The sequence below is a fragment of the Salvelinus sp. IW2-2015 genome, unplaced genomic scaffold (genome assembly GCF_002910315.2).
Source record: "Salvelinus sp. IW2-2015 unplaced genomic scaffold, ASM291031v2 Un_scaffold3729, whole genome shotgun sequence".
NCBI classification, from domain to species: Eukaryota; Metazoa; Chordata; class Actinopteri; order Salmoniformes; family Salmonidae; genus Salvelinus; species Salvelinus sp. IW2-2015.
In genome coordinates this window covers 18,407-40,271 of record NW_019945006.1, presented here as the reverse complement: position 1 = coordinate 40,271, position 21,865 = coordinate 18,407, and the positions used below count along the sequence as shown (strand labels likewise).

General features: G+C 41.7%; 1 protein-coding gene, 3 long non-coding RNA genes and 3 other non-coding genes across 10 annotated transcripts in view; 1 reads left to right on the top strand and 6 right to left on the bottom strand.

Moving 5' to 3' along the window:
- The window catches only part of rab21 (RAB21, member RAS oncogene family), a 31,099-nt gene extending 21,776 nt beyond the window's left edge, over positions 1-9,323 (bottom strand). Inside the window, exon 1 of the mRNA XM_070441302.1 lies at positions 8,948-9,323. Within this exon, the coding sequence (XP_070297403.1) occupies positions 8,948-9,088 (141 nt within the window). The 5' untranslated portion in view covers positions 9,089-9,323. The remainder of the gene's footprint in view (positions 1-8,947) is intronic.
- Positions 9,324-11,410: 2,087 nt separating this feature from the next.
- Positions 11,411-16,190, bottom strand: LOC112076402 (uncharacterized). The gene is made up of 4 exons (XR_002895182.2): positions 16,069-16,190; positions 15,754-15,856; positions 12,059-12,136; positions 11,411-11,889 (listed from the first exon to the last, which is right to left on the bottom strand). It is a non-coding gene; the product is annotated as an uncharacterized lncRNA (long non-coding RNA).
- A 611-nt stretch (positions 16,191-16,801) lies between these two features.
- On the bottom strand, positions 16,802-16,873 carry trnak-cuu (transfer RNA lysine (anticodon CUU)). Its single transcript has one exon. It is a non-coding gene; the product is annotated as a tRNA-Lys (tRNA).
- A 588-nt stretch (positions 16,874-17,461) lies between these two features.
- Positions 17,462-18,080, top strand: LOC139026009 (uncharacterized). 4 transcript variants are annotated; one of them, XR_011477719.1, is made up of 4 exons: positions 17,462-17,500; positions 17,594-17,815; positions 17,904-17,984; positions 18,035-18,080. It is a non-coding gene; the product is annotated as an uncharacterized lncRNA (long non-coding RNA). The 4 variants fall into 4 exon arrangements; XR_011477718.1 differs by having other exon boundaries at positions 17,861-17,984; XR_011477720.1 differs by lacking the exon at positions 17,904-17,984 and having other exon boundaries at positions 18,030-18,080.
- On the bottom strand, positions 17,648-18,438 carry LOC139026008 (uncharacterized). The gene is made up of 2 exons (XR_011477717.1): positions 18,019-18,438; positions 17,648-17,981 (listed from the first exon to the last, which is right to left on the bottom strand). It is a non-coding gene; the product is annotated as an uncharacterized lncRNA (long non-coding RNA).
- A 2,313-nt stretch (positions 18,439-20,751) lies between these two features.
- Positions 20,752-20,824, bottom strand: trnak-cuu (transfer RNA lysine (anticodon CUU)). The gene has a single exon. It is a non-coding gene; the product is annotated as a tRNA-Lys (tRNA).
- Positions 20,825-21,626: 802 nt separating this feature from the next.
- On the bottom strand, positions 21,627-21,699 carry trnak-cuu (transfer RNA lysine (anticodon CUU)). Its single transcript has one exon. It is a non-coding gene; the product is annotated as a tRNA-Lys (tRNA).
- Between the last annotated feature and the right edge of the window lie 166 nt (positions 21,700-21,865).

The window sequence follows — 21,865 nt, the reverse complement described above, 5'->3', positions numbered from 1 at the left end:
CCCCGTTTCTCCTTTACTGTTCAGCTGAGGAGTGTGTGAACCTAAAAGACAGTTACCCAAAACAATAGGCCTGGGTTGTGTTCATTAGGCAACAAACGGAAGAAACAGGACGGAAACGAGGGGACGGACTACTTAACCTGGAGTCCAATAGGAAACACTCACAGTTGTTTTCATTTGTGTGTCCTAATGAATACGACCCTAGTTCGTACTGCTTCCTTCCTTCCTTCCTTCCTTCCTCTCTCCTTGTGGGAGGGTCAGGTTACAGCCAAGGCAGCGGTTTCACTAGAAACAAAAGCAACTTGGCTCTGAGGTAGCTGTGCTAGAAAACAGTCACTTTCCTTTTCTTTCCTGACATGTAGAAACAAGGAGCGAGCCTGTGTGGGAGGGTTTGTTAAAGAGTTTACAACACTGACAGCACAAAGACAGTGAACAGCTATTGATTACAATTCAGAGTTAGTCGACGAAACCTTTGTTGCCTTCTAAAAATGGACGGTTTATTAGGTTAACCATACTTAAACATGTGTGATATCTAAGCCTAACTGTTTACATAGCCTCATAGCCTGGTCCTCTCTTGGTTTCTTCCTAGGTTTTGGCCTTTCGAGGGAGTTTTTCCTAGCCACCGTGCTTCTACACCTGCATTGCTTGCGGTTTGGGGTTTTAGGCTGGGTTTCTGTACAGCACTTTGTGACATCAGCTTATGTAAGAAGGGCTATATAAATACATTTGATTTGATGATTTGATTTGATTTACATGCAAGAAGAAAATAAATGCTAGGGCTATATTTTATCTACACTTTACAGCAGCCATTACTGTGGAGGTTAAATGACTGTGGTGGCAGGCCAAGTCAATTCAGGACACTTTCTCTTAACCTGACCCTTGCTGACCTCTGGACAACGGGAGCACGTCTAGGCCAGGCTAACAACCTGAGCGCGTCTCGGCTAAGCTAACAACCTGAGCGCGTCTAGGCTAAGCTAACAACCTGAGCGCGTCGGCTAAGCTAAACAACCTGAGCGCGTCTAGGCTAAGCTAACAACCTGAGCGGCGTCTCGGCTAAGCTAACAACCTGAGCGCGTTCTAGGCTAAGCTAACAACCTGAGCGGTCTAGGCTAAGCTAACAACCTGAGCGCGTCTAGGCTAAGCTAACAACCTGAGCGCGTCTAGGCTAAGCTAACAACCTGAGGCGCGTCTAGGCTAAGCTAACAACCTGAGCGGGTCTAGGCTAAGCTAACAACCTGAGCGGGTCTAGGCTAAGCTAAGCAACCTGAGCGTGTCTAGGCTAAGCTAACAACCTGGGCCCAGTTTCCAAATAGCGATGGATTTTAGGCTTACGGTGTTTTATCGATGCATCTTTCCTACAACGGTCAAAGTTGTAAAATGTTTCCCCAAAACACCATGAAGAGAGAACGGTCACTAAGTGCGTCGTTGAGGCTTGCTCAGTAGTGTGAAAAGGGTCTGAGGCCTAGGATGGCCTGAAGACAGGGTTCAGAACAGCTTGGCTCAGTAGTGTGAAAGGGTCTGAGGCCTAGGATGACCTGAAGACAGGGTTCAGAACAGCTTGGCTCAGTAGTGTGAAAAGGGTCTGAGGCCTAGGATGACCTGAAGACAGGGTTCAGAACAGCTTGGCTCAGTAGTGTGAAAAGGGTCTGAGGCCTAGGATGGCCTGAAGACAGGGTTCAGAACAGCTTGGGGTTGGCAAGACTACTACACTACAACTAGCGTACATGACAGTAGAATTATGGGCTTGTGCCAAAGTTCACTCACAGTCTAGTCTGACTGCCTGTAGTGGTCTCTAAGTGGCTCATTTCATGGCTCGTTTCAGAGGAAAGGGCAAACATGGCATAACATCTGCTAGGGGCTGTACAGGCAAATCTTCTCCTGTTGTCATTTCGGCTGATGTTTCCACGGCATCAATGGATGTTGACATTTAGTCTAGCCTAGGGTACGTCAACATCGGGACAGATCATGATCATTAATAAAAGATTGAACACTAGGCCTGTGTGTTTACTAGGCTTGTTTAGGCTACCATATTATTTGGACACTGAAGTGGCCTACTAAACTAGGTAAATAGATTGTAAGCAACAGTTTATGACATCGTCATAATCAGTGTTGGGATTAGTTACTTGAAAAAGTAATATTACTTGTTACATTTAACTAAATGTAAATGCATTACTTTACAATATTACTTTGTGTGGAAAGTAATGTGTTATATTACTGTGTTACTTTCATGAGAAAAAAAACCCTCACTGTTTGATAGTGGGAGGGAGCAAGGAAAACCGCTCTCGCTCGACCAAAGACAGGCTACTTACCAACTCAGGTTTGATCACTAGTTCCTCCTTTGATCTGTGCTGCTGCTTTCTGTTCTAGTCTACAAGTTCTGCCCTATCATATGGGCTGCTTAATTAGCCATTTACAGTGCCTTCGGAAAGCATTCAGACCCATTGACCTTTTCCAAATTTAGTTACGTTACAGCTTTATTCTAAAATGGAGTCAAAAAAATATATACTCAGCAATCTACACAAAATACCTCATCATGACATCACAATACCCCATCATGACATCACAATACCCCATCATGACAAAGCCAAAAAACGTTTTTAGAATTTTATGCAAATGTAGCCTTATTTACATAAGTATTCAGACCCTTTGCTATGAGACTCAAAATTGAGCACAGGTGCATCCTGTTTCCAGGATCCACAACACCGGTCATTATAGGCCATCACTATCTATCCATTGAACTTTGTTTTACACTGATCACACATTGTATTTCTCAAACAAACCATTAGCTAATAAACTTATATATTTTTTTACCTTTATTTAACTAGGCAAGTCAGTTAAGAAGAAATTCTTATTTTCAATGACAGCCTAGGAACAGTGGGTTAACTGCCTTGTTCAGGGGCAGAACGACAGATGTTTACCATGTCAGCTTGGGGATTCGATCTTCCAACCTTTCGGTTACAAGTCCAACGCTCTAACCACTAGGATACCTAGTTGTACAACATATCATTGTCCCCCATGATGAAATCGGGGAGGCAACTGTGGATCTGTCTCCGTCCATTAGTACATTAGTCACACGCAATCTCAGACAGCACTGGCACGATTTTGACAAAACTTGGGTGAAATTATGAGTTTTGCCATAGAGATCCAGCATTCATTAAATGACGCTGATTGGCCCTAGGCGGGAGCTATAGTAATTTCCTGAAACGTGTTGGTCACAAGCCATCTCAATTGGCCCAAGGGGAGGGGAGTGCATGTGGGGGACGGCATGTTTACTGATGCCTTGTTTTCTGTTAATTTAAGTTGTTTGTAATTAGACAATAGTTGACATATTATTCTTGTTTCTAAGTATTGTTTGAGGTTTTTTTGTGTATAAAAGCCAGCAGCATCCCACCTCTGGAGCTAAGCAGGGTTGGTCCTGGTCGGTCCATGGATGGGAGACCAGATGCTGCTGAAAGTGGTGTTGGAGGGCCAGTAGGAGGCACTATTTCCTCTGGTGTAAAAACAAAAAAAAGATATCCCAATGCCCCAGGGCAGTGATTGGGGACATTGCCCTGTGAAGGGCGTCGTCTTTCAGATGGGACGTTAAACGGGTATCCTGACTATGTAGTCACTAAAGATCCCATGGCACTTATGGTAAGATTAGGGGTGTTAACCCCCGGTGTCCTAGCTAAAATCTGGCCTTCATACCATCATGGGCCCCTAATCATCCCCAACTTCCAATTGGCTCATTCATCCCCCCCTCCTCTGCCCTGTAACTATGCCCCTGTAAATGAGAATGTGGACTCTTGAAAATGAGAATATGCATCTGAAGAGATTTTATCCTGCAAAATGTCTAATAAATGAATAACAGTCTCTTGCTGCCTATTGTATCTCAGGAAACTGTGCAATGACCACACAGTGAACAGGAAATAAAGTAGGACCAAGGTGGAAATTACAGTTGGTTCACACACAAGCAGTTTCACAACAATTTTATGCCTGAGAGTGTAGTTTCAAAGGGGGGGCTTTCCAAATATTAAAATGATGTTCGCTGGGAAATAGCAGTTTCAAGTTGGCCATTCAAGACAGGTTTACCACATTTTTACTTTGACCACAAAGGATTGACAGCAAAGAATGACTAATATTCACTTTGCACTGACAAGAGAGACCTACCAGTCACCTGTGAGAGAGTCCACAAGCAAGGGCAAGCTCCCGGGGGGGTTATATTGGTATTAGTAATACGGGTGTGATACCAGCCTGTTGGCATCACAGCTGCCCTTTTAACCACAATTACCTTGCTTAGTGGGTGTGAGATTAGAGCACCATCGTCATGAGGATTGTGGCCTACCCTACTGCTGTCAATGAGCTGGCACTGAAAGTCTGTTTACTTAGGATCACACAATAATAATGTAGGCCTACTACTGTAAACAAAACAATAACATCACTACTGAAAAAGAGACAATGGTCACCTGACAACTAGGCCTATTGCAATAGGCCTTGAAACAACTGTTTGATACACCGGAACTGCCGATAGGTCGTTATCACAGTGGGAGGCGGGTCCTTCTCCTGCTAGAACAAAAGCAGTACCTACGGCGTGCCGACCCAGTGGCGACCAACCTATCACAATGCTCGTCAGTGGCCAACAAGTTGACTTTGAGCCAATCAGAGAGCATCTAAAATGTAAAAGTGAACTAAAAAGAGGCCTTTTTCTCCGTACATCCACGGATGAGCCAATCACACTTCATATGCTACATAGCTAGCTACCATCACACAGCCTAAATGCACACAACACTAAATACTTCCTTCAAGCCAGCTAACCAATGTAGCTAGTTAATTAAATCACAATGGACTAGCTAGTTTCCATGAAACAGCTGCCGAGTTAGTGCAGTGTCCTTAGCTTGCTAGCAATGTTGTGCCAGCTAGCGAAGATGATATGGAGTATGTTATGGAGAGTGAATTAAAATGTTTATTTGTCATCTTGCAAGGTAGTTATCTAGCTGTGGCCATCTGGCTAGTATAAACATGGGCTTTCTACAAAAAAAGGCAACATTAGCGCAGACAGCTTGGAATCTAGACCACAAGCAATACGCACGGATATGCATTGCCAAACAATGCCACTGCCGCCTTATGGTTTGGAGTATTTTAACAAGGCTGAGTGGCTGACGACTTCCAAGGTCGTTGCTGTGTGAACACAAAAGAGATTGAGTGTCGACAGTCAGAGGTGCCAAGTACTGTCTCCAGGAAACATTTGACAATCCTACCGGAGTGTCTGAGCTTGAAGACTCAAAGCTCACTGGCAGTGCAGTAGAACGCAAACTCTAGTCTAGAGGTCTTCACAAATATACCCGAAACCCATTACCCCGAGAAGGAACTCGGATCTGTGTGAAAATATGTGAAATGCCCGACTAAATCTGAAATTATATTTGAAGAAGAAAATATCCAGATTAAAATCACTTTTGCTGCGCATAGCAGAGTTGGTACAGGTTATTTCAATATATTAATCCCTATCCTCCGCCTGTCTCTGTCTGGCTTGAGCTCTCCCTACAGGGAACTTGCGACATTGTTTCAACTGGGCCGCTTGGGCCCTCACTGTCTGCCATGCCAATGATGCGCTCAGGACAGACAGTTGTATTTGTGCAAAGGATAAGTGTTAAGGTAGCCTATTTTATGACCAGTTTCCAGTGGAGATATGGCTTTCAGAAATATGATGCTAATTCACACCGAGGCACAATGGTTAGGCCTATCAAAAAGGAGTGTTGAAAATCTTTTTTGAATACAGTAAGGAACTATTTGCAATGGAGGCATTGACGTAATGTGACACAAAAAAATACTCAGAAGCTTCGCAGCTCAAGTTATGGTGCGTTAATGAGACATACTATCAGACATCACCAAATGGAAACTTTTAGACCTATGGGCCTACATCTACACGCAGGCCAGGTACTTTATGCGTGCTCAAGCAAAATATATTAAAACAAATAGACATTAAAAAGTGTAAACTCAAACAATTAAATAATGAATGTGCACGAATTAGCAGGAGACAGAGCGCATTCTGTAGAGAGACATGCCGGTGCATCTCCACCACACACCCTGTCCCTTCTTGTCCCAACATTCTGTAGAGAGACACGCCGGTGCATCACACACCCTGTCCCTTCTTGTCCCAACATTCTGTAGAGAGACAGCCGGTGCATCTCCACCACACACCCTGTCCCTTCTTGTCCCAACATTCTGTAGAGAGACACGCCGGTGCATCTCCACCATACACACCCTGTCCCTTCTTGTCCCAACATTCTGTAGAGAGACACGCCGGTGCATCTCCACCATACACCCTGTCCCTTCTTGTCCCAACATTCTGTAGAGAGACACGCCGGTGCATCTCCACCATACACCCTGTCCCTTCTTGTCCCAACATTCTGTAGAGAGACACGCCGGTGCATCTCCACCATACACCCTGTCCCTTCTTGTCCCAACATTCTGTAGAGACACGCCGGTGCTATCTCCACCATACACCCTGTCCCTTCTTGTCCCAACATTCTGTAGAGAGACACGCCGGTGCATCTCCACCATACACCCTGTCCCTTCTTGTCCCAACATTCTGTAGAGAGACACGCCGGTGCATCTCCACCACACACCCTGTCCCTTCTTGTCCCAACATTCTGTAGAGAGACACGCCGGTGCATCTCCACCACACACCCTGTCCCTTCTTGTCCCAACATTCTGTAGAGACACGCACGACGCCGGTGCATCTCCACCATACACCCTGTCCTTCTTGTCCCAACATTCTGTAGAGAGACACGCCGGTGCATCTCCACCATACACCCTGTCCCTTCTTGTCCCAACATTCTGTAGAGAGACACGCCGGTGCATCTCCACCACACCCTGTCCCTTCTTGTCCCAACATTCTGTAGAGAGACACCGCCGGTGCATCTCCACCACACACCGCTGACCCTGTCCCTTCTTGTCCCAACATTCTGTAGAGAGACACGCCGGTGCATCTCCACCATACACCCTGTCCCTTCTTGTCCCAACATTTTAAATTCTGGATGTCATTTATGAAAATACTAAACAACAAATCAATTATTTTAAATACATCTAAAAACACATGTGCAACATTAACATTCACTGCCAGACAAGTCAAAACTACACAACTAAAATGTGTAAAGTGTTGAAATAAAAGATCCCTGAAAATGTCCATACACACAAAAAGATTCTCAAATTTGTTTCCATCCCTGTTAGTGAGCATTTCTGCTTTGCCAAAATAATCCATCCAGCTAACAGGTGTGGCATATCAAGAAGCTGATTAAACATGATAATTACACAAGTTCACCTTGTGCTGTGGACAGTAAAAGGCCACTAAAATATGTAGTTATGCCACAGATGTCTCAAGTTGAGGTTATGTGCTACTGGCATGCAGGAATGTCCACCAAAGATGTTGCATTATTTAATTCCCAGTCATGTGAAATCCATAGATAAGGACCTAATAAATTACTTAAATGAACTTTAACTCGTTAAAATCTTTGAAATTGTTGCGTTTATATTTTTCAGTATATTTTGCTTGCTTTTGCGTAAATAAAACGTCATTTTTAATCTTTTGGATGTGATACAGACACTGGTCCATCTCAGATCCAATACTGATTTTGAAGAAGAAGAAATGACTGCGTCCTGTCTTTCTCGGATGGGAATTTCACAGATCCTATTCAGTTTGGAGCTCATTTTCAGGATCCGAGAAGACCACTTCTCTAGTCTCTAAGACTCGAGGCCCACTGGCAGTGCAGCAGTGAACCACCTTCCTATTCATCTCCTCTCATCATTGCCTTGAGTAATAAACACCCTCTTGGGATGTCCTGGTAGGAAATGACAAGGAGTTATGCTGCCTCTTCTTTCAGGAGAGCAATAAACACAGGCCATTCTAAGTTCATAACTAACCTACCGGTAAGCCAACTTCGCTACAGTTGAACACTTTCCAGAGAGTCAGCAACAGGTTTAACTATTTGCATTAATGCAAAGTACAAAGAAATTGCTTAGTACACTAGTTAAGACTGCTTGACAGCAACTGTGATCGTAGAGGATTGAATTTGATACCCTAGTAATGTGTGATTATGTGGCAGCACAATCGTATTGATTCATAGAAGAAGATACGTTTGGCAACAGCACTGGAAAGGCCTACTAGAAACACCTAGAACCCTTATCACGTCCAGCAATGCAAAACAACATATTGTGCAACCTACTGCTATGAGAAGCACTGAGCTTACTGACAGATCCGGTTTGTGTTGTCCATCTCAATGCGATTTTAGGTGTGGAGTAAACTTGCCCTTTCTCTACTCTGCAAAAATGCTATGTCATAGTAGTTCATTCCTTGTTCCGTTCAGTCAAGTGTCCTGCAGGGCCACGTTTGGGGCAGCTGGCGAAGCTTTCTGACCACTGGACAGGAAGTTAAACCTGGGTGCTGGTTGTTGTTGTTTTGGTTACTCTGTGAGTGGGCTACTTCCTGTTCATTGGGGCAAATTCACCTCTACCACATTCACGTTGAAGAACACTTGTTTCATGATGAATAGCACCAATGTATAGTTGAGATAAAGCTTTTAGATCGCTTATTTTTAAAGCTGTGACAGTTGGCTACTATAAAAGCTAGCTTACTACAATAGCTATCGGGCGTTAATCAATTTAGTTGGCTAGCTTATCGTTATTAGAATACATTATCGTTATCAGAATTGTTAACTAGCTAGCCGTCTTGGTAAACACCCTAAATAAGCATGTTGAACAGGTTGCAGTGACTTGTAGTGGACTGCCAAAAACTAGCTAACGTTAGCTAGCTGCGACACAGATGAATGACTGGTGGTGTTAGTGACAGGCTATCACTAGCAGCTAGGATAACGTTAGCTAGCTCGCCTTTTCTATTTTCTACATAGCACATTTAACCCTTTGGAGTCTGGACAAGATTGAATCACACATCCAGTTAGCCACGTAATCAACGTACCTGAAGTGTGGTGATGTGTTTGTCGTTGAATTTATTTTCACAATACCGCAACACGAGCGATGTCTTGCCAACACAGCCCTCTCCCAACAAAACCACCTTGAAAGAGTAGGTTTTGTTGCCTGCTCCGCCGCCAGCCGCCATGGTGAAATAAATATGATTAGGAATATAAGTAGCACAGTCGAAGTATCTCCCTCTAATCACATTAGATGTCTCAAATCGAAATCAAGAAGTCGAGGACACGAATCCCCTACGAATCAGAATAGGAACAAATCTCACTCGCCCAGCTCTTGTAGACCAAACTGATTTCCCCCACCCTAAGCTCGCTGGTTCGCTCTGCTCTCCCCTCTCAACCACTACTAATGGCGTCTCTTCTACGTCATGCTATGGGATCATATGATGAACTGGACAGCAACAACCGAAAGTGCTGGAGCTGAACAGAGGCTCAGTCTATTTTCCCAATGGATCATCAATCATAATATTATATGTTAGAGTAAAGAATACAGAAATTAGGACATTTAGAAAAACTGTAAACAAAATAAGACAGTTTGAAAGACTAAAAGTAAGAAGCCCAGTAGTCAGTATAATAACTCCTAAAAACAGAATATTGTTTTGATTGTATAATGATAGGTTATCATTACTGTGGTTGGTTGGTTTACCAGGATCATTATCACTGCAAGACCCTCCCAAGTGAGAATAATTTGTCACACATAAATCATGAGGAATCTATTTCTCCTCTGAGCCATATGGCAGTGCTATTTTATTAATGCATTTCTGACAAATCTACTTATTTTCACATCAAAATATCATAATTATTGAAAGGCTCCCAGAACAAGATGCGGAAATCCCCCATGCTGTACATACACACAGTGAGCGAAGCTTTGAATCTTCGTTTCAGAAAGAAGTATGCTTTTTTTGTTCAAACTTGACCTATTTCTGTTTCTACTAGAGACGTAGGGGTCATTTTCTGAATGTTGTTGATAAAAGAAATTTACTGGAGAACTGAGACGAAGTAGAGACTCTGGACAGGGTGGATTAGGTTTAATTAAAAGCAATTTATTCAGAGGTAAAAATATCTGAAATAGCGTGCACGGACCCTTTCATCAAGCTCAAATGGAACTCTCTGAAAGAAGCCCAGATAACAGAGTGCATATACATTTTATACAGTACAGAAAGTAGGTTGAGTCTGGAAGTTCTGGTCCTCTGGTTGGTTCTGATGAGTTGGGCGAGGTCTCCTTCAGGCCAGTATCACTGTCCCATTGGCTCTGAGTAGAGTTCTTTGTCTTCAGAAATGTTCAGCTAAAACAGGAGATTAGGTGTAGTGTGCGTAGATGTTCCTATTTTGACATTTCTGTGTGTCTCTGTAAAATGTTCAGACTGAAGAGGAGTTTTTGTGTGTGCGTAGATGTTCCTGTCTTATCTGTGTTTATGAAAGGTTTACGTCAGCCCTGTCCTTGGGTATGTGTGTGTCTCAGTTTCTGTGATATGCAGTACCAGGCACCCTTTTCTTATCAGTCTTTATGAAAAGGACTGTGTCAGCCATCTGTCTCTGGGTGTGTGTGGGTCTCCGTATCTGCTATGAGTTTGTGAAAACCCTGTTTGGAAAGAAGTTAGTTATAACAATGTATTAGCAAATATGCTTGTGTTATAATAAATGATATTTATTCAATGTCTACCCTAATCTTAACTAGATAACGATCATACTTCAAAAAATCTAAGGCACTGTTGTGGAAAAGTTAAACACCATTCTTTTAGCAGCTATCGCATAGCAAAAAAAATTAAGCACACCAACGACGAGCGGCTCACCCGCCTTCTTCAGGGTCTCATGTGAGTCGCAACGCGCTGGTGGGACTTCTGGTCAAATTGGTATTGAAATGATCTCAAGGACATATCAAACCAAACAGAGCTTCACTACAGCCTTATCCAACACTAGTTACGGTCACAACAAACCTCTTGAATATACCTTCAATGGAAAAAACAAACGTAAGACAGGAATTGTCATACATGCCTGATGACTCAGTCACACAAGTGATCTCGTCCATATCAAATATGTTTATTGAAAGCAGTGAGCTAAGTCCTTTTTTTGCTAGTTACATATTGAAAACTGAGCAACATAAAGCCAATGTACAAACAGAATATAAAGTAGTCTACTTAATTTTTTAAAACCATGGAAGTCAACCTGTGCAAAGGGCATACATACAGAACACTTGTTTGAGATAACACCCCCACCACTTAAATGCATGTGTAGCAATAACACCCCACCACTTAAAGCAGTGTACAATAAACACCCCCACCACTTAAAGCAGTGTACAATAAACACCCCCCACCACTTAAAGCAGTGTACAATAAACACCCCCACCACTTAAAGCAGTGTACAATAAACACCCCACCACTTAAAGCAGTGTACAATAAACACCCCACCACTTAAAGCAGTGTACAATAAACACCCCCACCACTTAAAGCAGTGTACAATAAACACCTCCACCACTTAAAGCAGTGTACAATAAACAGCATATGTCCTCTAAAGTGCAAATAGCATTAAACATTCACAAGAAAAACAATGAAAAACACAAACAGTGTGATTTAGATGAAGAATATAACAACCCCCCCCCATATACACCATATTAATGAAGAATATAACCCCCCCCCCATATACACCATATTAATGAAGAATATAACCCCCCCACATTTACACCATATTAATGAGGAATATAACCCCCCCCCATATACACCATATTGCATAATGGATCAATAAAGTGTGAGCAGCTTGGTTAGTAAGAACATCTTAAGACAGTATAATGTCAGGAAAGTGTCAATGATTGATTGATCTGACCATTTTAGCAGAGAGAGGAATACCGTAAAGACATCACACTGTACATAAAAAGGTCATTCATTTATTTGCAGTGTTCTCTTTTGCTTTCCGTCTGGGTCTGGGAGATGACGGTCTGGAATCAAGAATTAACAAATGTAAAAATGGCATTTAGACTACACAGCCTGCTCCAGTTACAGAAAGGGGGTAAACTTAATTTAGTCAAATCCACATACTCCAAATGTCAGTCAAATGAAACAAAAACAAATAAATTTGTCTGACAGAGACATTTTAATTATACTTACATGTCCTTGATAGCTTTCTTCATGAGCTGTCTTGTACATGGGGACATCACATTGTCTGTTGGACTCCTTATTGCAGACCTACATTGCCACACAAGGCAGTAGAGAAAGAGAGTGAGAGTAGCGCAAGAAAGAGAGCAAGAGAATATATCAAGCAATCATCCAACTAGTGAATGCCAAATTACAGAGGAGGTACTTCTTGATGCAATTAAAGCCTTTAAGTCCGGGAAAACTCAAGGGCGGGATGGCATACCAGTGGAGGTATACCAAACCTTTTTTGATATACTCAGAGGACCATTATTAGCATGTTTTAACCACTTCTATATACACATGGTATCAGATACTCAACAAGGTCTGATTTCATTATTATTGAAACAGGAGCCATGTGGTAAATATAAAGATCCAGTCCATTAAAAAGGAATTGGAGGCCTCTTACACTTCAGTGTTGTGACGCAAAAATTCAAGCAAAATGCTTAGCGCATAGAATTAAAAAAGGTATTGCCGGATATTATTCATCCTAATCAGACAGGTTTTTTTTTTTTTTTTTTACATGGACAATACATTGGAGATAATATAAAAAGACAAGTACTGGAAACAATAGAACACTATGAAAAATCTGGGAAACCAGGCCTGGTTGTCATAGCCGACTTTGAAAAGACCTTTAATAAAGTACGACTGAAGTTTATATACAAATGCCTGGATTATTTCAATTTTTGAGAATCTTTTATAAAATGGGTTAAAGTTATGTATAGTAACCCTAGGTGTAAAATAGTAAATAATGGCTACTTCTCAGAATTTTTTAAAAACTGTCAAGAGAAGTAAAACAAGGTTGTCCACTATCAGCATATCTATTTATTATTGCCATTGAAATGTTAGTTGTTAAAAATCAGATCCAACAATAATATTAAGGGTTTAGAAATCCAGGGTGTGACGACCCTCTCACTCGGTCTGCCGAAGTTTTAAGAATGTCTCACCTCATGTTCAAGAATGGCCTTTTCCCCCTTTATTCATATTACAACCTCACTTCCGGTTATTTGAAAACCAAATCATCTCCAAAATATCGTTATTTTTAAAATAAGCCATAGAAAATTGGTTGCAATTTCAATTTAATCCACCAGACAGAACAAATAGTACAACAAATAGTGGTTAAACTCAAATATAGTAATTGATAAAAAATAAATAAAAACATTGTTGATAAAAAATATATATAATCTTTGTAAATGATATCATAAATAGAACTGGTGGAGTTGTCACATATGCAGCTAACAAAAATCCATGGAAATGTCTGCTCTACCCAAAATTACAACCAACTAATTACAGCACTACCGCAAAAATGGAAGAGGCAAGTGGAAGCTGGAAAACGTAAGACAAAGGGTGGCTACTTTGAAGAATCTCAAATATATTTTGATTTATTTAACTCTTTTTTTGGTTACTACATGATACCATGTGTGTTATTTCATAGTTTTTCTACAATGTAGAAAAATAAAGAAGAACCCTGGAATTAATAGGTGTATCTAAACCTTTGACTGGTACTGTATATGTATTGGTATGTATGCATGTGTATTTATATCTACAAACAAAATATATGGGGGATTGGAAATGATGCAGACAATTACATTGATGGAAGCTACAATCTGCAATAATAAAGCTGATCTACCCCTGTAAAAAATTCAATATATAACCTACCACTAGTTACAGGCAGCACACCAACATTCCTCCATAGGGGTTTTCACACAAGATCACTTCTTGGATCAATGAAAACTGTCCATCATTTAATTAGATCGGATTTAAAATTCAGAAAAAGTATATTACCATACAATTAACGCAGCTTGGGTGTATTTGAATTTAGACTATGTGTGTATAGATGGCCTCCCGAGTGGCGCAGCGGTCTGAGGCACTGCATCTCAGTGCCAGAGGCTTCACTACAGACCCTGGTTTGATCCCGGGCTGTATCACAACCAGCCGTAATCGGGAGTTCCATAGGGCGGGGCCTTACTTTTTAAAAACCATTTATGGAACAAAGGGAATGAGCAGCAGCTACGTTTGGCTACATACGGACCGTTAGTGGAATTCCCGCCAGAGAGTAACGGCTAATGTGATTGGATGTTCATCATTTGACTAGGCTACATGTATTTGACATTGTGTTGTTATTCCGCTGAACATTAGATGGTTTCATTTTATTTTTGGCAGTGAAACGAGGCTACTCAGTCGAGAAAAAAAAAACTCACAAAAATGTATAGCCCCGTTGGAAAATATAAATGGACCGTTTGAAAATGTGAAGATTTAAAAAAACAACCCTCTGGCTTTGACTAGCTAGAAGGGATTCCAGCTTTTGTCAAATTAACGTCAGATTTTACTTTTTCGTAGCAAGTTAAGAGAACTTACACAGTAGGGTAGTTAAAGGATAATTAAAGTAGCAGGTTAGGATAATTAGGTTAAGAAAAGGGTTACGGTTAGCTAAAATGCTAATAAATATATTTTTATATTAATTTGAGTAAAGCTGAATCCCTTCTAGCCATGACCCTGACTAGGGGCACTCTCCCGTGGGTTATAAGTCATCTCTCACATGGTAACCAGAACTATTTGCCAAGGGGAGAGCTTATTATACCTCAGTGGGTGAATTGAATCAAAGATAATGTATATACTGGCAAGATACATGTCTCGCCGCTCTAACAACGGGAGTTGTTGTCCACAAAGCGGCACGGCGGACTGTCTAGCTCCCGCCTGTCCTTGCTTTGGATTGGTGGAATTATTTTTTGGTTGAACAAATTCAACACTCCATACAAACTCCTTACTTGGTGGGCAGAAAAAAACACCACCTGCTGGAGGAAGACAGATTTTCCTCTCTAAATTTAATTGAGGAGGGGAGAAAAATCTGTATATGAGATGCTCATGTCTCCACCCCAAAAATAGAGTACCACAGTATGAATCATAATACCTAGCGGTCCAACAGGGAAATGGTTCTAAATGGTTTTTCACCATTCATTTCTCCTCATAGGGGATTTTAGAAACACGTACAATAAGGGCTGTGTTTCATGTAGGCTTACCCTGGCTTGACGTTTTGATAACAAGTCTCTCGGGACAAGGTGACTTCTTATCAACATATTTGCCTGTATTTACCCCCAACAAATGAAATGCCAATTGGCTGCTAATGTGGCTATCATAAAGAACTACAAATGCCATGTTCTGGACGAGACAGTCGAATCGAGGCAAAGGTAAGAATCTCTGGATTAACTAACTAAACGTAGTAATGAATAAATTGGCTAAATGTCTTTAAATGCACCTGTTTGCAAAGGTGCCAGCTAGAGATAATGTCCTGGAGCTTGCAGGGATTTGTAGTCTTGCACGATGTCCACTTTGACGCTAAATAACATTTTCAAATCACACAGTATATAGAGCAGTATATATTGAGAAATCACCATGTCCGCGAGAGACTTACATGGTTATCAAAATGTCACGCCAGGGTAAACCTACACAAAACACAGCCCTTATGAGTGTTTTTCAAATCCCTCGATTGGAACCATTTCCCTGCTTGACCGCTAGGTTTTATGGGTATTATGACACCTCCACCTCCACTCTCGGGCGGGAAGGAAGGCGACAAGCTACTATTGTAATACACATTGCATAAATGATACTGTATAAAAACTGTAGGTTTAACATGCATTAATCTAACAATCATTCCTACTTTCACAACTTACTTATCTTGAATTTTCTTTCTTTTCGCCAGGCTTGGTGTCGGCGGCGGCGGCTGTTGATTGTTGTGAGACAGCGACTGCAGTGCTTTTCCAGAGTTCATTTTCCCTACAAAAAGCCATCATGACATTAGTGACAGTTTAGTGTTTTGATAAATTGTATCCATAGCCAATTATGTAAACATTGTTGTAACTTGCATACAATAACGTACGCTCTAGCGTTGCTGCATGTAATATTGTTACTAATACGAACTGTTAATCGTTGAAATTATGTAATTGATTATACCAAGTACATTTTCATTGTAGCAGTTAAGAACCCACCTTCTTTTTAAAAATGTTATTAGCCACAGTCAAGCAGCAGGAAAAAGTAGTCAAGGCTTGAGATCCAGTTAGTTTAGTAACGATCAGCTCAGTTCATGTCAAATAGGACATTTCGAAAGTGGTGCTCCATGACGTATTTCAAATACGCTCCTCTCATTGGTAGTTGCCACGGCACAAGCATAACAAACCCCACCCTCTCAGAAAACATGTTTTGACATACCTCATAATTTATTTTCTCAGTGTACGTTGTGATTTTTTGGGGGGGGGGAAATAAACTCCAAGTCGAATACTTTTAATTATTGTCAAACACATAAAAGCCCTTTTCAAAAGTAGGTAGCCCTATTCTTCAGCATTGCGACTGTGGGACATTCACTTTTTGGATTCAGTTACTGATGAATAAACTACATTTGTGACTTTGAAAAGGGTATTTGTTGGTGATTGTGGAAGGATTGGTGATGACTGGTAAAGACAATACACCCCCCCACAATCCCTACTCTGCTTTAACGCAAATATGCCTTGTGTGTGCATTGAGTTCACAAGAATGTGTAGGGCATTTATTTAAATTAATTTACATTCATACATTTTATGTGCAGGAGGAACAGGCACTTTTTTCTATATATCAAACACACAGCACCAGACTTCAAGTGTACAGAGAATATCAACATTTTTGCTCAAACTAAGAATTCTTCGTATATTATTTGAGAAGGTTTAAAACGATCTTTCAAAAGATATGCGCCCAACGTGGGGCTCGAACCCACGACCCTGAGATTAAGAGTCTCATGCTCTACGACTGAGCTAGCCGGGCTTGCGTAACACAAGGAAACTCCCCATTTACAAACCATGAGGGCGAACCCTGCCCCCTTCCAGCCCTTCTTTTCTTAGAATTCACACAGAACTCGCTCCAAGACTGATGTAAGTAATTACACGGCGTGTTTACCACTGCGTTCACAAAGCGTCTGAGTAGGAGTGCTGATCTAGAATCAGGTTCCTCCTGTCCATGTCATCTTATTCAATATAAATCTAAACGTAAAACTGATCATAGATCAGCACTGTAACTCGAAAAGGTTTTGTGAATACAGGCCCTGATTCTAGATCAGCTGCTGGTGTAATATGTACTCAGGTCATGGTCCTAGAAAGGGTAATCATCACTGGTAATGTTGCCCTCTCAACATTCATATGATGCAATAAGGCAAAAAATCCATTAAGTATTTATTCCAATGCTAATTGCTTTACAGCATCAATGAATCACTTACCACAGGATGCCGACACTTTATCAAAAAACCATTACAAACCACATTCATAAAGGAGTTCATCCGCTTATATTATAGGACAGTGTTATGTTTGGGGGCTGGCGACATAACACTCCCTTCTTTCTCTCACCAATCCCTTCTCTGTGTAGGCTTCTCTCACCCCATCCCTTCTCTAGTGTAGGGTTTAGGCTTCGCTCACCCCATCCCTTCTCTAGTGTAGGTTGTAGGCTTCTCTCACCCCTTCCCTTCTCTCACCCCATCCTTCTCTAGTGTAGGTGTAGGCTTCTCTCACCCCTTCTCTAGAGTAGGGTGTAGGCTTCTCTCACCCCTTCCCTTCTCTAGTGTAGGGTGTAGGCTTCTCTCACCCCTTTCTAGTGTAGGGTGTAGGCTTCTCTCACCCCTTCCCCATCCCTTCTCTAGTGTAGGGTGTAGGCTTCTCTCACCCTTCCCTTCTCTAGTGTAGGGTGTAGGCTTCTCTCACCCCTTCCCCATCCCTAGTGTAGGCTTCTCTCACCCCTTCCCTTCTCTCACCCTTTCTCTAGCGTAGGGTGTAGGCTTCTCTCACCCCTTCCCCCCCTTCTCTAGTGTAGGGTGTAGGCTTCTCTCACCCCTTCCCATCCCTTCTCTAGTGTAGGGTGTAGGCTTCTCTCACCCTTCCCCATCCTAGTATAGGCTTCTCTCACCCCATCCCTTCTCTCACCCTTTCTCTAGTGTAGGGTGTAGGCTTCTCTCACCCCTTCCCTTCTCTAGTGTAGGGTGTAGAGTGTAGGGTGTAGGCCTACTCAAGAGTATTACAACAAGTTTAGCAAAATATTCAATCAATCAAACAGAAAAAACGACTCTCCTATAGTCCATGCACTTAATGCATTTTAGTAAACAACTGAAATCTAGATGATTAAACTAAGATCAACAAATGTATTACCATGGAGACAAACACAGAGTTGTGAGGTTAGTTATTAGCATGGTAACTCTATTTCCTTAGACAGCAAGCTACACCATACTAGGTAAGTATAAAACATTAGTGGCACGACTTCAATACAACAAGCAAAACATTTTTTGCAAAAAAAAAATTGTTGACAAAACAGAAAATCAGGGAAATGTAAAGAGTTCCTTCCCTAGTGAGGCCAGAAGCTCCATGCAACACCAGGAAGAACCAGAGCTACTATGATGGAAGAGAAGAGGTTAACGCCATTGTTGTCCAGGATAGGCTTCCCACATATCCTCTTAGTTGTCACAGACGCATAGTTAACAACCTTTCCGAGGCTTTCGTCGTAACCTGGGGAAGAGGGGACATCATACATGTGTAAGAGTGGAGCAGACATTTTTTTTTATGCCTGCAATGTTTTAAATTCAAGAAAGACACTTCAAGAACCTGCTAATACATGGATATCAAACATCTATAAATACTAATTTTTTTTTAAACATGAAAAAATCAAAAGAAATGAATAACATATACAGTGCATTCAGAAATTATTCAGACCCCTTGACTTTTTCCACATTTTGTTACAGCCTTATTCTAAAATGTATTCAATGAAGAAGAAAACAACTCAATTTACACACAATATCCCATAACGACAAAGTGAAAACAGGTTTTTAGAATTTTTGCAAACGTATAAAAAATAAACAGATACCTTATTTACATAAGTATACAGACCCTTTGCTATGAGACTCGAAATTGAGCTCAGGTGCATCCTGTTTCCATTAATCATCCTTCGCATGTTTCTACAACTTCATTGGAGTCCACATGTGGTAAATTCAATTGATTGGACATGATTGGGAAAGGAACACAACTGTCTATATAAAGGTCCCACAGTTGACAATTCATATCAGAGCAAAAACCAAGCCACAAGGTCATAGCCGTAGAGCCGAAGCCACAAGGTTATAGGAATTGTCCGAAGAGCTCAGAGACAAGATTGTGTCAAGGCACAGATCTGGGGAAGGGTACCAAAAACTGTCTGCAGCATTGAAGGTCCCCATGAGTTTGGAGTTTGCCAAAAGGCACTTAAAGGACTCAGACCATGAGAAACAAGATTCTCTGGTCTGATGAAACCAAGATTGAACCCTTTGGCTTGAATGCCAAGCGTCACGTCTGGAGGAAACCTGGCACCATCCCTACAGTGAAGCATGGTGGCGGCAGAATCATGATGTGGGGATGCTTTTCAGTGGCAGGGACTGGGAGACTAGTCAGGATCGAGGGAAAGATGAACGGAGTTAAGTACAGAGAGATCCTTGATGAAAACCTGCTCCAGAGAGCTCAGGACCTCAGACTGGGGCGAAGGTTCACCTTCCAACAGTACAATGACCCTAAGCACACAGCCAAGACAACGCAGGAGTGGCTTCGGGAAAAGTCTCTGAATGTCCTTTAGTGGCCTAGCCAGACCCCGGACTTGAACCTGATCGAACATCTCTGGAGACCTAAAACAAATAGCTGTGCAGCAACGCTCCCCATCCAACCTGGCAATGCTTGAGAGGATCTGCAGAGAAGAATGAGAGAAACTTCCCAAATACAGGTGTGCCAAGCTTGTAGCGTCATACCCAAGAAGACTCGAGGCTGTAATCACTGCCAAAGGTGCTTCAAAGTACTGAATAAAGGGTCTGAATACTTATGTATTCAAATTTCTAAAAAACAGTTTTTGCTTTGTCATTATGGGGCATTGAGTGACTTTTTTTTTTAAATGTAAAAATTTGAATAAGGTTGTAACATAAAATGTGGGAAAAGTCAAGGGGTCTGAATGCACTGTATATATTCAGGGGTCTGAATGCACTGTAATATTAATCTATATCTTGAGTTAGCTATGTATACTTTTCCCTGATGATAACGTGAATATCTGATCCCGGATGATAATATTAACTAATCCCTGATGATAACATAACTAATCCCTGATGATAATATTAACTAATCCCTGATAATAACACATTAATAACTAATCCCTGATAATAATATTAACTAATCCCTGATAATAACATAACTAATCCCTGATAATAACATAACTAATCCCTGATAATAACACATGAATAACTCATCGTTGACAGACCCACCTGAGTACTGCCAGTGTGCTCCCAGGACAGAGTCCAACATGGACCCAATTAGGCCAGCCATGGCTCCATAGACTATGATTGGCCACTGGGGATCAGCCAGGTGAAGGTCACGGACCAATAGGATCTGAGAGATATAGTAAGCCACGCCCACTGCCAGGCCCCCCAGGAAGCTAGCCAGTAGACCCACTGGGGTCACTCCTCCATTGGTCCCTGTGAAAAGAAGAGTTGAACATTTAACACCCTTTACAACATGTTTCACTAGTCTCATGGGGAGGAGCATTGTTAGGAACAGGATGCAGAAAGACTACACTATTTACAGTAAGTGATTACTGTATCTACTGTGAAACTGTGTCAAAGTCTGTCTCAGAGGCTAGCACTCAACACAAAACACTGCCGCCCAACGTGGGGCTCGAACCCACGACCCTGAGATTAAGAGTCTCATGCTCTACCGACTGAGCTAGCCGGGCCTGAGGGTAAACTGGAATTCCCCCGCACATAGGCATGTCAAAATGAACCCCGCCCCTTCCTAGTTTTCACATCACCTGCCACAGTCAGTTACTGTCAGGCTCTTCTTACGCAACACTGTGAATAGTTGTTAGTAGAGACGCACTGTCAATAGATAGACATTATTTACATTACATTTCAATTAACTGCCTCCAACCCTGTCCCCTTTCACATTTCACCCAGTCTTTGATCCTCTTACTCAATGTGTAAAGTTGTTGACTGAACAGTCAGTCAACAGATTATTGACTTTCTTTCCAACCAAGCCTCTCGTGTCTGACTAACTGGTGTCCCTGTATATAGCCTCCTTATTGTTCTTTAAGGTTACTTTTTATTTTATTTTTTATTTATTGAGTTAAATATATTCTTAACTCTATTTCTTGAACTGCATTGTTGGTTAAGACCTTGTCAGTAAGCATTTGAATGTACCTGTTGTATTCGGAGCATGTGACGAATAAAATTTGATTTGATCACAGGGTGTGAACCAACCCTGCCTCTTGGACTTCACCAGTCCTCTATTTCATCACCCAAGTACTTATCCCTCGGGTGATGAAGCTACACAGTCAACAAATACTGGTCATTTATGTTGCATGTGTATTAACCACTATACCCCTAAGGCTGGTTTCCCAGACACCCATTAAGTCCTAGTCTAAAAAGCATGCCCATTTGATATTGTTCGTAGTGCTTTTCAGTCGAGGACTATAATCTGTGTCTAGGAAACTGGCCCCAAGCCTCTGAGGATCAATGGTATCCAAAACAAAAGGTCAGCGCCCAACGTGGGGCTCGAACCCACGACCCTGAGATTAAGAGTCTCATGCTCTACCGACTGAGCTAGCCGGGCTTGCATCACTATATGACACACCCACATACAGACCTCACAGGGTCTGAACAACCTGCCCACTGACTGACCTCACAGGGCGTGAACCAACCTGCCTCTTGGATTTCACCAGTCCTCTATTTCATCACCCTAGTACTTATCCCTCGGGTGATGAAGCTACACAGTCAAA